Genomic DNA, 18512 nt, shown 5'->3' with positions numbered 1-18512 from the left:
GCATTTGATTATGTTCTTAATGTATTAGAGTAAATCAATTAATAATTTTTTTAATTGTGGACATGCACTAATGGTAATTGTTTATTTATTGTTGAGGACTTCTTATTTTTATTGTCTTTATTTTTTTATTTACATTATTGTGTTTATTCTCAATTTCCATTTTCATGTGTTAAATGACTAATTGAATAGTTATTTTTTTATTGCTTATGTTTAACAATTATGGCTCGTTTACCTCTCCGACATAGGCAGCGTTTGGTTACTATTTTGCTTTTGCAATTGCATATGATGGAAACCATGTTCATTAAGCTTATGTTTGTTGTTGTGGCCATGCTAGCTGAACATAGGAATATAACTAGGCGTTCCATATCATGTGTTGGTGAATCATGTCACAAACATAACATTAGGACACTAAATTTACGGAAAATGATTTTTGATACTAATATACAATGTTTTGAGAATTGTAGAATGGATAGGAGATCATTTTTTAAATTATGTGAGTTACTTAAAAATCATGGAGGATTACAATCAACTAGACATATTTCTACAGAAGAAATGGTCTGTAGTTTTTTGCATATCATTTCACACCATATCAAAAATAGAGTGTTTAAATGACAAATAGTTAGGTCTGGTGAGACAATAAGTTGAAACTTTCATGCAGTATTACATGTTTTGTTGAGACTACTTGCCATTTTACTTAAAAAGCCTGAGCCAATAACAGAGAATTCAACAGATGAAAGATGGAAATGGTTCAAGATACATATTTATTATATAAAACACAAAAGTACATTTTTTTAGGTTACTATATAATTTAGAGTACTTATTTAGTATTTACTTTTCCCTTCTTGCTAGAAATGTTTGGGTGCTTTAGATGGAACATATATAAAAGTGCATGTTGACTCAGTCGATAAACCTAAGTATCGTACAAGGAGAAATGAAATTGCAACCAATGTCATCGGTGTTTGCACACCCAACATGCAACTCATTTATGTCCTACCAGGGTGGGAAGGTTTAGCTGCAGACGATAGAGTTCTCAGAGATGCCATTAATAGGAGAAATGGCTCAAGGGTCCCCCAAGGTAAAAACCCTATGTTCAAGTTATTAGATGTTATATTAGGGTAATATATTAGATAAATATTTTGAATTGACATTTTAATTTTTATTATAGGATTTTACTATTTGTGTGATGTCAGATACACTAATAGGGAAGGTTTTTTAGCACCATATAGGGGGCAAAGATACCATTTGAATGACTGGAGGCAAAGTTACCAACCCAATACACCAGAGGAGTTTTTTAATATGAAACACTTTCAAGCAAGAAATTGCATTAAGAGATGTTTTGGAATATTAAAAGCTAGATGGGCTATTTTGAGGGAACAATCTTTTTACCTAATGAAAATACAATGTCTAATCATTTATGCTTGTTGTCTTCTGCATAATTACATTAGGATTGAGATGCCTATCGACCCTATTGAAAGTGAGCTTGGTGACATGGTCAATAATCGAGAGGAGACAATGATGAAGTTGAAGTAATCAGACATGTGGAACCAAGTGATCATTGGATGCATGGAGAGATAATCTTGCTCAAGAAATGTTCAACGATTGGATGAGAGCGTGACATGCATAAAAATTTATCAATGAAAATTTCATATTTAACTATGATGTTTATATGTTATAAATCAATCTTAACACAATGTTCCTTTTATAGATATGTTTTGTTGGATGTCTTTATTAATGAATTATTTTACTTTTAATTATGAATATTTTTATATATGTCTTTAATTTCAATTTTTTATATTTCTTACTATCATGCTTATATAATTTGTCGATGATTATACTTTTTACATAACTTATTGACTTTCAAAGTGTATTAGAGAATGAATATATTTTATTGGATGTCTTTATTCATGAATTTTTTTCTTTTAATTATGGATGTTTTTTTATGTAGAACTGTAATCGGGGATTATTCTATTTTTTATATTTTATACCATCATGTCTACATAATTTGATGATAATTATGTTTTTGCATAATTTATTGGCTTTCAAAATGTATTAGATAATGGATTTGTCAGCAACATAACCTACCAATAAGGAAAGAAGTATGACCTTGTTTGATCCAAATAAAAGGACAAGAGGGAGGGAAAAAGGTAAAGGTGTTGGGCTTAAAAGGCAGTGGACTAAGCAGGAGGATGCAATATTAATTAAATGTGTCCTTATTTTGAAGGAGAGCCTACATTGGAAGGCAGACAATAGGACTTTCAAAGTTGGATATCTAGTACAACTGGAGAAGATGATGAAGGAAAGACTTTCATCTAGTGGATTGAAAGCTACACCTCACATTGAATCTAGAGTTAAATTATTGAAAAGACAATACAATGCCATAAATGAGATGATTGAGAATGGAAGTGGCTTTGGATGGAATGATGAAGAGAAATGTGTTACCGCTCCAAAAGATGTGTTTGATGATTAGGTTAGGGTAAGACTGAATATTTCTTATTTGAAATATATTTTTTCATATTTCTATTATGACTAATTTTAAATTTTGGTTGTTTAATTTTTTGTAGAGTCATCCTAATGCAAAGAGTTTAAGGCACAAACCTTTCCCACACTATGACTCATTAGTCATAGTGTTTGGAAAAGATAGGGCCACTGGTGCAAAGGCTGAAACAACAACTGATGCTGTGGAGGAATTTGATATTGAGAATTTGGATAACAATGAGGATACAATAGAAGTTGATACTATAATGATCAAGACAAAGAAGATGTAGCTGGGTCAAAAAAGCAAACAGTGAATGAGGGAATAAATCAGAAAATTGCAAATAGCAAGAAGAGGAAAAGAAATGATAAAGGCTTCTTAAGATTGGTTGAAGAAATTGGAAAGTTTGGGAAATCTTATAAAGCTGTCCAACAAGAAATACATGAAATTACCTCTTATTTCAAAAAAGAGGTTGAAGGAAAAAAATAGAAGAATGAGTTTGTTTAATGCTTTGTTAGAGTTGGATGGTTTTAGTAGGCAAGAGTTGCTTAATGTTGGAGAGCATATTATTAAGGAGGAGCACAAGATTGATTTTTTCTTTGAACTGCCTATGGATTTCAGGAAGGATTATGCCATTAAACAACTAGCTGAATGTAATGTGTATTGTCCCTCTTTTGATCCATAAAACAAGTATCTCTAAAGAGGCAAATATCATGACAGTTTTTGACATGTAAATAGCTGAAACTATGTTATGTAAGGTTAGATAATACCCATGATCTTTTGCTGTGTTTTTTGATTAAGACAAAATGGGTTTAGGATATGTAATTCCACTTTATATCTATATTAGGAGGGCTAGTATGCCTAATGTAATGTATTAGTAATGGCAATAACATTTTCAGCTCTTCCTTTAAGGAATTACATGATATGTGTATTTTACAATGTTTCCAACCATCCTCCAAGGAATTACATGATATTTGTAATTTCTGGAATGGTATGTATGAAAGATATCTATATTTGTAGCTTAATAGGATACGGTTTAGTGCATGAAATTTCCTTATATGGCTAATTTTTTATTTGTTAATTGTAATACTTTCTTTTATTGTGTTGATGTTAGTTAGTAATATTTGTTATGGAGTGACTTGTAAACTAATTTATATGTTCTTGGTTTTGGATCATTGTAAACTTTGTGTTTGACATAATTTTAATTTGTGATTAGTCGTTTCATTGGTAAGTAAGACATATATATATATATAAAATGTCTAATTCTTTCAGCTTTCATTTTGTTAGTAAGATTTCAGTTTGGAACACATTACATTGTGGTTTCATGTATTTCTTGGATGGATAGATTAATTAAATAGGACGGATAGATTTCAGTTTGGACACATTACAAATTTGTAAACTTTGTGTTTCATAGAATTTCAGTTTGTGTTTACCATAAGATTTTATTATATAAATTGTTGCTTCAATTTCAATTTTGTGATGCCTGGTTTTGTTAGTAAGATTTCATAATTCATTCAAATTTTAAGTTTATCTTAAGATTTCATTATATAATTGTGATTTTAATTGTGATATGCGGTTATATATATTATTTGAAAATCTATTTACAAAATGCAAGAAAAATTCTTATTAAATGTTAGTTATTTATTTATTTTGTATAATATTTAGAGACCTATGAGATTTAATTAAATAAAAAAAAATTATATGTATTAATATGAGAAATGTTTGAGTATATGCACAAGAAAAAATATTTTCAAACATTACAAATGTTAATCTAACCAAACACAGTATTAATTTATACTCAATAATCTTTTCAAGGGTATTTAGGTCAATCATATATTTGATATTCATTTATTTCTACTAACCAAACATAGTAATCATTTATAAATGATATTATAACTAAACATACTCATAATTTATACTCAGTAATCTTTCAAGTAATCTATCTTAGTGGTAATCTTTCATTTTTAGTAATAAAATATTCCCTAAACCAAACACCCCCTTAGTGTCTTTTCAAAACCTTTAGCCAGTAATATGGCTTTTAATTTTTTTTTAAAGTTCCATATGCATTAAGCTTCCTTTTAAATACCCATTTATGACCCACAATATGCTTAGTAGAAGAGGTAGGAACTATTGACCAAGTCTTGTTTTTTAGCAAGATAGCATATTCCTCTTTCACAGCTAATTAGTGAGGATGTTAAATAGCTTCTGTTACATGTATTGGTTTCTTAAGATTAATTAATTTTGTTTTAAGAGAAACATTACTAGATTCTGAGGAACAAGATGGGCTTGAGTTGTTATCATTTCTAGTGCTAAAGGTTACTAACTTGGCTACTTTTGAACTTGTCATATTATAGGATGATGAGATACACAAGGATCAAGGTATGTATTTCTATGAGTTGCGTCAACCTTTCTTGTTTCAGGAGGGGGTAATGGAATGGAATCTCACTATGATGTCTTTCCATGTGATTTTGTATGCTTTATTGTCATCAAAAAGTTGTAATAAGAGAGAACAATCTCTTTGTTTGCGACCTCGTTTGATGCTAATTGGTTGTTCAAATCGCCGAGGAATGATAGTGAGCGTTTGCCTCACAATGGTGGCAGCTTACCCGCCTTCAATTTTTCGAAAATCATAACAAAAACATAGCCGTATTTGGTGGCGATGTAATTTCAATTTTGGTCAAAAAAGCATGCCAAATGCCCAAGTTGAGTTTACCAAACTGAAATTCAACCTTAAAATTCTAGATTAGGGATTATCAAATTTTAATTTCAGATTTGAGGTTCAATTTAGAACTCTAAATTAAAAATTGAACCAAACCTAATTTCAACATGTAACCCTAAATTTTAGTTTTTAACCCCTAATTCTTGAATAAAAATCCTATTTTAGAGTTGAAAAGTTTTCATTTTAGTTCTCCCTTTACTCAAATTTTTTACGTTTAGCTTTTACACCACATGTAAGAATTTGATTTACATGAATTGAATAAAATCATTTAATATTAATCTTGTTAGATCACGTTTAAATTATAAAATACTGAATTAAAAATTTTAGAGTTATAAAATTACATAGAACGTCATGTAATTTTGATTTATTGGAGTGATAAGTCTTTCTCCTTTGAAAACTCTTTAAATAACAGCTTTCAATAAGTAAAATTATTTGTTATGATTTCAAAGAGATTTAATTAATATATAGTAAGTCATTGAACCCCTCATCAAAGATCTAATAATCTTGAAGGGTCACATTAATGCTATTTATCTAGACTTATTGATCATTTAAATTTATTCATAAACTGTTAATAAACTATTTAACTATTCGATTTTATTAAACTAAAATAATAATTAATGGTAGTTTACATCGAGAAACATTTTAACCGTTGTTATTTAAACCTGAAGCTCTCGTTGACATATTCTTAATAAAAAAAAAAAAAAAACTCTTAGTTAAATTTTCATTCATATGGAATTTAATTTTTCCTTCAATAAATTATGATTATTTCTGTTTCTATATAATATAAATTTGCAAAAGTATGTGATCATTATAATTTACAGCTGTATGAAGCTTGTAGTTACGAAGATTTAGATAAACAAGGCTTCGGCAAAAATGCAGCGGCAGTGAGCTCCACTTTAAAAAGGGTCCATGCAAGCACATGCAGCCTCTTTTTGTCACAGAAACTAATATTGATACATCTGTCTTCTGGATTCCCATTGAACATATTCATTTTGTCATCACTTCTTCAATTAAAAGGGTGACCAAATTGTGCGCTCATCAGAGTCATCAGCCAATCTGTCATTACAACTAATTGAACATTTATCGTTCAAGTAAAACAAAAACGGTTTATAGATTTTTTTTTTTTTAAAACATTTATCTTCAATTAAGTCGTGGGGCTTCGAAAACAATGAATGCGGCCTTGTGGTGTGGTGATGGGCCAATATTTGTTTCCAAATGCATGGCAGTAATCTATCAATTTAAGATCAGCTTATCTTGCACTGTCATATTCATAAAGATCTTTGGACATGTTAAATATAACAGATTTTGCATGATCACGATGTTGGCATTTATTCTTGAGGAGTGCTAATATTTAGTCTCTTAGTTTGTGTGGACCAATTTATGCTGTGAAACGCCGCTGAAGTTTTCCTTCCAAACGTTACTTGCTGAAAAATTACAAGTCTCACTGTCTCACCATTATTATTCATCGCGGTCCTCTCTAAAACGGCATTGTTTGCGGAAGCATGGTTCACATCTTTATGAGTTATACAGGTTTTGTCGATGGCCTTAAGATCTGATCCACAAGTTGATTTGATACAACCCGTATAAAAAAAATAAAAAAATAATTTAAAAATAAAAAATAAATATATATACTATAATGGATTAGGTCGTACCTCAAGTCTTACTGTATCACAAGTTGACACAGCCCATAAAATCTGTTTTCTGATAAGTCTCGATACAATGCACATGTAAATAAAACAGAATGCATCAACTCCAGACCCATCAGGGGTCCAGCCACTGCCACTATCAAAGATATCACAATTGAAAACCACACGTTTAAATTCATATTCAGAAAATGATGTTAGGGACCCAGAATCACATAGCTTGCAATAATATCCAAAGTTACTTCCTTGGCCATTTAAATGATGAAAGAGTAGACCCAGACATCAAAATCAATAAAGCAAGAAATCAAGACACTTAATAGGGGCCCTAGATATTGATATAGGGAGATAGAATATGATAAAATGGACAAAGATTCCTATTAGAATTGGCATTAAGTAATTATACATTTTTCAAGTAAACATTTGATATGGCGATCGCATGACAACTAGCCATAGCAACAGCCACGGTCATCCATCTCTATTCAGAGAAACACAAGACAATAAACATCAATTGTTAGATCTCTTTCATCTGATGAAGACTTTCATGTATATTTATTTGGGAAATTGAAATTTTTAGTTTTATTTTAATTCGTGTATACATATATATCACTTATCTCAAAATTTAAATAAATATACCACAACAGTAATTTACTTCTCTAAAATACCTCTCTTGGAATTACCCATATAGAGATTCTCTTTTTTTCTTTGTAACTTTTTCTCTCTTCTTCCTCAGTTTTCAAATGAGGAAGGAATCCATTTTGATGTATTATTCAACATCATATCAGTATATTATTTCATCTTCATACATTATTCAACATCAGATCAGCATATTATTCCATTTTAAAGCACTTGAAATTAAAAAAAAATATATTCATAACAGTACAAATTTTAAAAATTTTCTGTTTTCTTTCTCAGCTTTCAAGTGAGGAAGGAATTAATCTTGATGCATTATTTAATATCATATCAATGTATTATTTCATCTTGATGCATTATTCAACATCATATCAACATATTATTCTATTTTAAAGCACTTAAAATTTTTAAAAAAATTATTCATAATTATACAAACTTTTAAAAAGGGTTAGCGTTGAGACGCCAACCCTTTTAAAATGCTGCAATCCTATAAAAAGGGTTGGCGTGGGCCAACCCTTTTAAAATAAAAGGGTTGGCGTCAGGCCAACACTTTTTGTTATAAAAAGGGTTGGCCCATGCCAACCCTTTTTATTATAAAAGAGGTTGGCGTCACGCCAATCCTTTTTCATTTTAAAAAGACGCCAATCCTTTTTACGCCAACCCTTTTTAAAAATTTGTATTATTATGAATAAATTTTTCAAAAATTTTAAGTGCTTTAAAATAGATTAATATATTGATATGATGTTGAATAATGGATCAAGATGAAATAATACACTGATATGATATTAAATAATGCATCAAGATGAATTCCTTCTTCACTTGAAAACTAAGAAAGAAAAGAGAAAATTTTTAAAATTTGTACTATTATGAATAATTTTTTAAAAAATTTGAAGTGCTTTAAAATGGAATAATATGCTGATATGATGTTGAATAATGTATCAAGATGGAATAATATACTGATATGATGTTGAATAATGCATCAAGATGGATTCTTTCTTTACTTGAAAGATGAGAAAGAAGAGAGAAAAAGAGAGAATCTCTGTATGAGTCATTTAAAGAGGGGTATTTTAGGGAAGTAGATTACTGTTATGGTATATTTGTTTAAGTTTTGAGATGAGTGTCATATATGTATACACGGATTAAAATAAGGCTAAAAATTTCAATTTCCTTATTTATTTTGCTAATGGGATACAGTAACTTCTCCTTATCTCCTCTTGCTGCAGATATGTAATAATAACTTACTCCGAAAGTTTTTGTCTTCCAGATAGAGTGCTGCTTAAACTTATCCATAACATACATTTTAAAGCAATAAAAAACATTCAAATATTTCAAAATTATTAAAATGCCCCTTTGGTGCATTTCCATCAAGACAATACAATAATATACAAACTCAATTCTTGATATTACTATTTATTTGGCATAACAGCAATTTATCTTTCAATTTTAACCAATCAAATGACCTCTAAATCATGCAAATTATATATCATTGAAAAAAGCATTCAAAGAGCTTTCTAACTGTATAAAATGTGAACCATAACTCAATCAACAAAATATTCAAAACTAGTTTCAAAGTTTGCTGATAAAAACTGGAAATTGCAAAATCATATATTGTGAACAATACCCAAGGCATACAACATACAATCAAATCTTCATACTTTGGATTTTAAGGGTAACAAGAAAATTAACTAAGGTATAAAGGAAAGTTCCACCAACCTTGGGATCTTCCACCACTAATTCTTCCTTCAAGATGAATTGGATAAATGAACAAACAAAGAAAAGCTAACAAAGCTTTGCTTAAAATTTTCACTATCAAAGGAGTCTAAAACTTACAAGTGAAAAAGACATACTTATATACAAGAGGAAGTGGCGGCAAAGTGAGCATTCATAGGCCATTAATTAGATAAGTAAGCTATGACCTTAATTTAAGCTTAGCCAATCAAATAAACTAATATCATATCATATTAATGAAGAAAATGACAAAAAGGGAACAACTTTTCCCTAAAAAAGTGGAACTATATCCACCAACTAAAGTTACTTGCTTCCTTTTTAGTTGCAATTCAACTAAATGAGTTTCGCGGCATCTTGGGCTCCAATTTAAGTGATGGATGGCTGCCTCATCTATTTGGGCTTCAAAGTGGGCTCGTAGTTGGCTTCTTGGACTCATTTAAGCTTTCATTTCAGTAAGGCCTTGGATGCAAGTAATGAGAGTGCACCCAAAAGTAAAGTTGGGCCAAAATGGAGATGGCAAAGGTTCTTTAGGCTTGCATGGAGCTTTTCCCTCATTCCCTTCATTAGCTTAGGTCGAATGGTGTATGGCTAAGAACTTGAGGGCCAAAAATGTTAAAGTGGCTGGAGATACATCATACCCCCCTCTCCCCTCCCCCTCCGAGTTGGGAAAGACTTGCTATCAAGTCTTCAAGGTGGCATACAAGGAGATACATCATCCAATATTGAAGGTGGTCGAGACTCCTCCCATTTCATCTAGAAGATTCACCTTATATGTATATCATTCACCCTCTCAAGCAATTCAAATGGTCCATCAGCCCTTAGAGCTAGTTTACTCCTTTTGCTTTGAAATCTTTTTTTTCTCAAATGCACCCAAACCAAGTCACCAGGTTTGAAAATGGATGGCTTTCTATGCTTGTTAACCTTCCTCTTGTAAGCTTCATTGGTCTTCATGATTTAAAATTTGATGGATTCATGGAGTTTCTTCATGGTAGCAACTTTCTCTTTGGCTTCCTTATGAACTTGCACATCAAAAGGCAAAAAAGTTAGGTCCAAAAAAGTTAAAGGATTGAGACCATACACTACCTCAAATGGAAAGTTTTTGGTTGTAGTGCTTAGACTCCTATTATATGTAAATTTAGCTTGGCAAGTTTCAAATTCCAATCTCTTAAGTGTTAGCTAACCATGGTTCTCAAAATGGCTCCCAAGGTTCTATTGGTTATTTTAGTTTGGCCATTCGTTTACGGGTGATGAGAGGTGTTAACTATGAGTTTAGTGCCCAATTTACTTCACAAAGTCCTCCAAAAATGGCTTAAGAATTTGGTATCATTATCTGAAACTATGGTTCTAGGGATTCCATGAAGTTTCACCACTTCTTTGAAGAATAAGTCAGCCACTTTGCTTGCATCTTTAGCCTTGGTGCATGGTAGGAAGTGAGCCATTTTGGAAAGCCTATCAACCGCCACCATCATTGCATCCTTCCCTCTTTGAGTTCTAGGAAGAGCTATCGCAAAATCCATGTTAAGATTTTCCCAAAGCTACTCCGAAATTGACAAAGACATGTCAGAATCAGCTTTGAAATAAGATTTGGACCTTTGACAAGTGCCATACCTTGTTACAATGTCTTAGATGTCACCAACCATCATAGGCTAATAGAAATGTTCCTTAAACATATCCAAGGTTTTATTTATGCCAAAATTACTTGCCAACCCACCACCATATGTCTCTCTAATGAGAAACTCTCAAAAAGAACTCTTAAGGATGCATAATTTGGTTCTTTTGAAGAGGAAACCATCGTGGATAGTGTAGTCTTCATAAGCACCTACTGAACACTTCTTCAAGATCTCTCTAAGCTTTTTATCTTCATGATAATAATCTTTCATGAGTTGAAACCCAAGGACCCATGCATCAAGTATAGATAATAGATAATATCTCCTTGAGAGTGTGTCAGCAACTACATTAGAAGCTCTTTGCTTATAGGAAGAAACAAAAAAGAAAGATTAAAAGAATTCTACCTATTTAGCATGCCTTGCACTTATCTTTTGTTGGATGCTAAGAAACTTCAAAGCTTGATGATCTGAATGGAGAATAAATTACTTAGACCTTAAGTAATGGCTCCAATGATCTAAGGCCCTAACAATTGCATAAAATTCTTTATCATAGGTAGAATATATTCTCTTTGTATCATTAAACTTCTCACTAAAATAAGCTATGGGTCTTTTAGCTTGAGTGAGGATTACCCCAATGTCAACTCTACTAGCATCACACCCCACTTTAAATACTTTATCAAAGTTAGGTAAGGCTAAGATGAGGGCTTCACATAACCTCTTTTTAATCTTCTCAAATGCTTTGGAGGTTATCATGGACCATTCAAACCTATTCTTCTCCATGCATTCAGTGATGAGAGCTATGAGAATGCTAAAATTAGGTACAAAATGCCTATAGAAAGAAGCAAGGCCATAGAAGCTTCTTACTTCAGTAAAAGTCTTCGATTAGGGTTAAGTTTTAATGGCTTCTACCTTGAATTGATCTACTTGGTTAGGGCCAAGTTTTAATGGCTTCTACCTTGGATTGATCTACTTGGATGTTATCTTTAGCAACTACATATCCAAAGAACACAACTTGGTCTTCAAAGAATTCATACTTCTCTTCCTTTGCATACAACTTATTCTTTCTTAACACATCAAAGACACTCCTCAAGTGCAAGACATGATCATCATAAGTTTTCTATACACTAATATGTCATCAAAATACACAATAACAAAAAAGCCAATAAAAGGTTTGAGTACCTCATACAAAAGCCTTATGAAAGTGCTTGAGGCATTTGAAAGGCCAAAAGGCATAACCAACCATTTATATAAGCCTCCTTTAGTGTTGAAAGTTGTCTTCCACTCATCTCCTTCTTTCATCCTTATCTGATGGTAACCACTCCTTAGATCAATTTTGGAGAAGACGCAAACACCATATAACTCATTAAGTATGTCATCAAGTCTAGGGATGAGATACTTATACTTGATGGTTATATTGTTAATGACTCTACTATCCACACACATCCTATATGAGCCATCTTTCTTAGGAACAAGTAGGGCTGGAATGGAACATGGACTTATGCTAGGCCTTACAAAGCCTTTTTTAATCAATTCTTCCACTTGCCTTTGCAACTCTTTAGTCTCTATAGGATTGCATCTATAGGTTGGCTTATTGGGTAATAGTGCACTGGAACCAAGCTAATTTGATGTTCAATGCCTTTTATAGGAGGAAGGCCAGATGAAAGCTCTAGTGGGAATATATTTTCAAATTCGGCCAAAAGTGATTGAACTAAGGGATGGACTTATTTCTTCTCATGTTTAATCTCCCTTTCAAGTATAAGTAATGCAAAGACATGTTGCAAACTCAAGAGAGCCTTTTCTACTTGCTGCCCGTTCATATACATACTCTCCCTTCTAACTTCTTTTCCTTTGATAACTTTATTAACTTTTTGGGAACTAAGAGGTAGCAAAGTAATAGCTTTCCTTTTGAATTTGAAGGAATAAGTGTTCTTTTTACTATTATGAGTCACTTCTCTATTAAATTGCCAAGGTCTCCCTAGCAACAAATAGTATGCATCCATGAGAATTACATCACACATAATCTCATCTTGGTAATGTTTGCCAATAGAGAAGGAAACAAGTACTTATTTAGTTACTTGAAGGTTGGTCCTATTGCTCAACTATTAGAGCTTATATGGTTAAGGATGAGGTATAATAGACAATCCAAGTTTCTCCACTAATGTAAATAAAGCCACATTTGTATAACTTCTACTATCTATAATCAAAGAACACATCTTGCCTCCAATGGTAAATCTTGATTGAAAAATTTGGAGCCTTTGTTCCTCATGTGGAAAGGACTTGGAATGCAATGCTCTTCTAATCACTAACATCTCTCCTTCATCAACCTTTTGCATGACCTCTTCTTCTTCTTCTTTAGTAGCTGTATCTTTTTGGCCATAATTTTCATTTTCTTCATCTTTTTGAAAAGATTCTTCAATAACTTTAATTTCCATCAATGACAAAGCTCTCCTATTTGGGCATTCGGCTTGGAAGTGTCTATAGCCTTGGTATTTGAAGCACTTTTATTGGAAAGATCAAGTTTTCCCATTTTTGGTTTGTTCTTGCTAGATTCTACCACTTTTTCTTTCCTTTTCTCCTTGGAAGTGGTTTCAGCAACCTTATAGTTAGATGGGGAACTTTTTTGAAAGGTAGTTCCCTTATTGAAATGAGGACTTTTGGAGAATGAAATCCCATTGGTAAATGGCTTGGCAATTGTGGACTTTATGACCTTCTTTAGCTTTTCCAACTTAATAGCCAACTTATAAACATCTTCAAAAATGTGATATGGTTGCAACTCCACCATATGAGCAATGTCCTAGTTTAAGCCACCGATGAATCTTGCAATGGTTTGCTCTTTCACATCTGACGGCTCACTCCTTATTAATAACTTCTCAAACTCCCTTATGTAATGCTCTACTCCATCACTTCCTTGCTTAAGGGTATGTAGCTTGAGGTAAAGATTTTGTTTATGGTTGTTCGAGAGGAATCTTATTTTCATAAGCTTCTTTAGTTTCTCCCAAGATCTTACTCTCTCTTTATCGTCTCTTTGCCTTTGCTTCTTGAGATTTTCCCACCACAAGGATACATAATCCTTGAATTTCAAGATGGCAAGCCTATACTTCTTCTCATTCGAATAACCCTTATATTAAAAAATTCTCTCTATAGTATGTAACCAATTAACAAAACCATCCAGACTCATACTCTCTTCAAATTTCAAATTTCAATCTTTAAGCCTTTATCATCATCTTTTTCCCTCCTAGTTAGCCTTTCTTGTTTTTCCTCACTTGAGTCATTATGAATTATCAATTCCTCCCTAGTATGTCAAAAGGAAAAGGAAAAGGAAAAGGTCTAATATGTCTTTTAGGGTGATGTAGTTGGGTTGGGTGAGGTGGATGAAGAGGTGTTTGGCTTTATGTTGAAGTTTGGGGTTGTGATAAAGGTGCCTAGCTTTGAGTGAGGGTCAAGTCTCTCATCACTTACATCATTTGATTCATTTGGTCCCTAATAGCCTTAAGTTCTCTTTTGACCTCTTCTTTTAATATCATGTGGGCAAATTCCCAAGAATGAGAAGGTGAGAAAGATGAGGATGAAGTTCTTTTATGGGACATTTTTGGTAATGGCTAGTGGGTAAAGGCTAATGGTTATAAGTGTTTAAAGGGTTAGGGTGAGTATTAGTAAGTGTTTAGGTTAAGGAAGGTTTATGCTTTAGGCAAATTAAGGTTCTATAAATAGTAAATTTTGATCGTGAACAGTAGCTCTGCGAAAAAGATTATAGTAAATAAATCACAAAAATAGCCTAGGCTTTGATACCAAATAGTGCATTTCCATCAAGACAATGTAATAACACACAAACTCAATTCATTTGCCATAGTAGCAATTTGTCTTTAAATTTTAACCAATCAAATGACCTCCAAATCATGTAAATTATATATCATTGGAAAAAACATTCAAAAAACTTTCTAATAGTATATAATATCAACCACAACTCAATCGATAAGACATTCAAAACTAGCTTCAAAATTTACTGGCAAAAATTGGAAATTGTAAAATCATACATTGTGAATAGTACCTGAGGCATACAACACACATTCAAATCTTCACACTTTGGATTTCAAGGGTAACAAGAAAATTAACCAAGGCATAAAGGAAAGTTCCACCAACCTTGGGATCTTCCACCACCAATTTTTCCTCCAAGATGAATTGGTAAAGGAACAAACAAAGAAAAGCTAACAAAGCTTTGCTTGAAGTTTTCACTATCAAAGGAGTCTAAAATTTACAAGTGAAAAAGCCATACTTATATACAAGAGGAAGTGGCAGCAAAGTGAGCATTCATAGGCCATTAATTAGATAAGTAAGCTATGGCCTTAATTTAAGCTTAGCCAATCAAATAAACTAATGTCAAAATGACAAAAAGGGAACAACGTTTCCCTAAAAAAGTGGAACTATGTCCACCAACTAAAGTTACTTGTTTCCTCTTTAGTTGTAATTCAACTAAATGGGTTTCATGAAATCTTGGGCTCCAATTTAAGTGATGGATGGCTACCTCATCTACTTGGGCTTCAAAGTGGGCTTGTGGTTGGCTTCTTGGACTCATTTAAGCTTCCATTTCAGTAAGGCCTTAGATGCAAGTAATGAGAGTGTGCTTAAAAGTAAAGTTAGGCCAAATTAGAGATGACAAAGGTCTTTTAGGCTTGCATGGAGCTTTTCCCTCATTCGCTTCATTAATTTGTGTTGAATGGTGTATGGCTAAGAATTTGGGGGCCAAAAGTGTTAAAATGGCTGAAGATACATCACCTTTATATAAAAATAATCATGAAAATAATGTCTCAAATGTCAACACATAATAAGTCGAATATTAAAAATATCATAATGTGTGAACAAACTCAATATCAAATCATCAATGTCTCAAACATAAATTAAATACATTAATCAAACATAGAGTCCCTCCCAAATCATTCTATCATTGACCAATCGCCTCAACGCCACCACGTTATCTCTCACCAACAAAATCAAATAGAAAGAGGTGAATGATAAAACATTTAATAAGTATGAGTATCTATTCTACACCAATTATATCATATTTATCCCCTTTTAGAATCAATCTTGTATTTCGTATCTTAATTGATTTTCTTTGTCATTTGTTGTTCTCTTTACCTTAATTCATCAATCAAAATCTAAGGTGAAAGTAGGTTAATCTATCATTTTTTCAAGGATGTAACACCTTGGTCTTGTGACTAATCTTAAAGATTATCTATGTCCTAGTTTGTTCTACTATGGTTGTCAATTGATAGACTCATGAACCTAGTATGTTGTACTACATTTAGGGTTTTATGGTTTTTAGGTAGCAGAATCATCATTTTAAAAAAAAATAATATTCAAACAATACCACAAAACCTTACTTGGATCTTCCTTGAAAAATATCAAATCACAAACATGCTTAAACACATACATAGGGTGTTCATAAGATTACACTTGCATTGAAGACTTTTTCATTTTTCACAATCGTTGGAAAGCTGTTGAAGTTGCTCTCAAACAAAGTATAGCCTACACCTTGGTATCCATACAAAACACGAACGAAATAGATACTAGAATGGTGATAAAAGGTTTGCTAGGATATGATGCACGGGAGAATATTTCATTGCATAGATGTGCATATGTTTATATGTAGAATAGAAGTGAAATTGTGAAAAATTGCATCCGTATATATAGGCACCATGCAAGATCGTTTATTGTAGATGCATAATATTGAATCCTTGATTCTTATCTCATATAATCTATGATTTATCTGGATTCTCAACATGGATAATGACAATGGATCATCTTTATCCACCCACCATACACGGGCATGCATGGCCAAATATAACATCAAATCAAGTTTAATTTTTTATCCAGTTGGATAAATCCAATCCAAACATAATCTCACATCACCCAAATACTCCAAGATTATTATAATTTGGTCCTCAAGTGCTATAAAATACACTTTAGGTCCTAAGACCTTCTAAGACTTGAAACCTCTATTCAGATTTTAGATTGGATTCAATTCAAACAATCCTATGCCTCTAGAGTTTGATTAAGTTTCCTTTAGAATATCACACAAGACAATTTATTTAATGATTCAACTAAATCAAGTTAAATACTTAACATTAACGTTACTACCATTATTAAATAAGTCATTGAACTAGAATCCAATGCGTTCGACACTTATGGCATTTCATACATAGACATAAATGTCAGTTACAATCTCTAATACATTATCTTATAATATTTAGGGGGTGTTAAAACTCTCAATACACTTTAGGTATGAATTGGATCTTTACATTTATCTCTTGGATCAAGCTAAGTGATCGAATACTTTTATTAGCAAGTCATTCATTTCATTATTAAATTTCTCAAATTTCTTCAAGGGATTTAGATTTGCTTTTTTGAAGATCTAAAATCATATTCATTGGAATTTCTAATGAATCAAATGAAATTCGAAATTCGTTAGTGTTTGACACTAATTGTTGATGATAGTTGTTTAAACAAAATTCAATAAAATGTTGACATAATCACCTTTGTCTAAAAATTCAATAGTCAGATAATTCAACTAGTGTTTAGGGTTGGACTCGAACCGAGCCCGTTTGAGTTCGAGCTCGATTCAAATGAGCCCAAAACTAGCCAACCTTATAAGAGTTCAGTCGAGCTCGAGCTACTTATCAAAATTTTCAATTAAAAATTTTAATACAAAACGACATCGTTTTGACTAATATGTATTAAAACAACGTCGTTTTAATAATGAAAAATGAGTCGAGCTAAATTTGAGACGAGTTCGAGCTTGGCTTTCAAGCTCAAACTCGAGCTCAGCTATATGTAAACCAAGCCAAGTGTCTATCATTTGACAAAAACCAAATAAGTCAAAATTCCAATTATGACTTAGTCTTTTATGTCATTTGGCATAAATTTGCCTAATAACTATCATTGAGATCATGTTCAACAGTTGAGCAATACTCCCACCAAGCTAGTGAGTAGTCAACTTCATCATCTTTGTCTGGTTAGATATAACTGATATTCATTATTCCATAACAGTCTAACAACTAAAAATACTAGTCATGACTAAGGTTTTGGTGTGTCAAATTATTAGTCCAATTTATTAATGCTTTGATTGGGAATTAGTGAAACAAACACAGTTTTAAATTTTGTAAAAGTTTTATTTTTGGCAATATTACAAATTGTTATTTCTTTATTTTGCCTAAGGGTTACAATAAATATTTAGATCCTATAGCTAATATCACATTCATGTTTTTTAATTTTCAACCCATAGGTCTACCCCTTTTTTGGCAAGCTTCCATTATACCTCAGTTCTTACACATTGAAACAAATGTGAGATTTCGAGAAAATTTTCAATTTTCAATCATACTTGAAGTTGAAGACTCAATCTTCCTTTTCTTGTTAACTAGTAAGTGACCTCTCGACACTTTGCACACAACATCAATTAATAACAATAATCATAGTGTTCCATTATCAATATTGTTATGGTATTTTCATATGTTTTTCCAACATCCCAAATACCTATCGAAATATTTTGGCACTCATTGGCTAATCTTCGATGATGATGTCATCCCATACGACTAATATCAAATGATGTAGATCAGTGTCTTGGATGTCTATTGAAAACATATGACATCCCAAACGTCTCTTATAAAAGTGTACCCAGTATACTTGTCAGTCGAGCTTCAAGCTAAGGATACCTAATC

General features: G+C 32.1%; 1 protein-coding gene across 1 annotated transcript; it reads left to right on the top strand.

The window, feature by feature from the left end:
- The first annotated feature begins 2098 nt into the window (after positions 1-2098).
- LOC123208515 (uncharacterized protein At2g29880-like) lies at positions 2099-2765 on the top strand. Its single transcript, XM_044626048.1, has 2 exons — positions 2099-2452; positions 2562-2765. Exons 1-2 carry the CDS (start codon positions 2099-2101, stop codon positions 2763-2765), a joined length of 558 nt encoding a protein of 185 aa, XP_044481983.1.
- Positions 2766-18512: the final 15747 nt, after the last annotated feature.

The sequence above is a fragment of the Mangifera indica genome, chromosome 2 (assembly GCF_011075055.1).
Source record: "Mangifera indica cultivar Alphonso chromosome 2, CATAS_Mindica_2.1, whole genome shotgun sequence".
NCBI classification, from domain to species: Eukaryota; Viridiplantae; Streptophyta; class Magnoliopsida; order Sapindales; family Anacardiaceae; genus Mangifera; species Mangifera indica.
The sequence above is the reverse complement of the archived record's forward strand: the minus strand, read 5'-3'. Positions and strand labels throughout refer to the sequence as shown.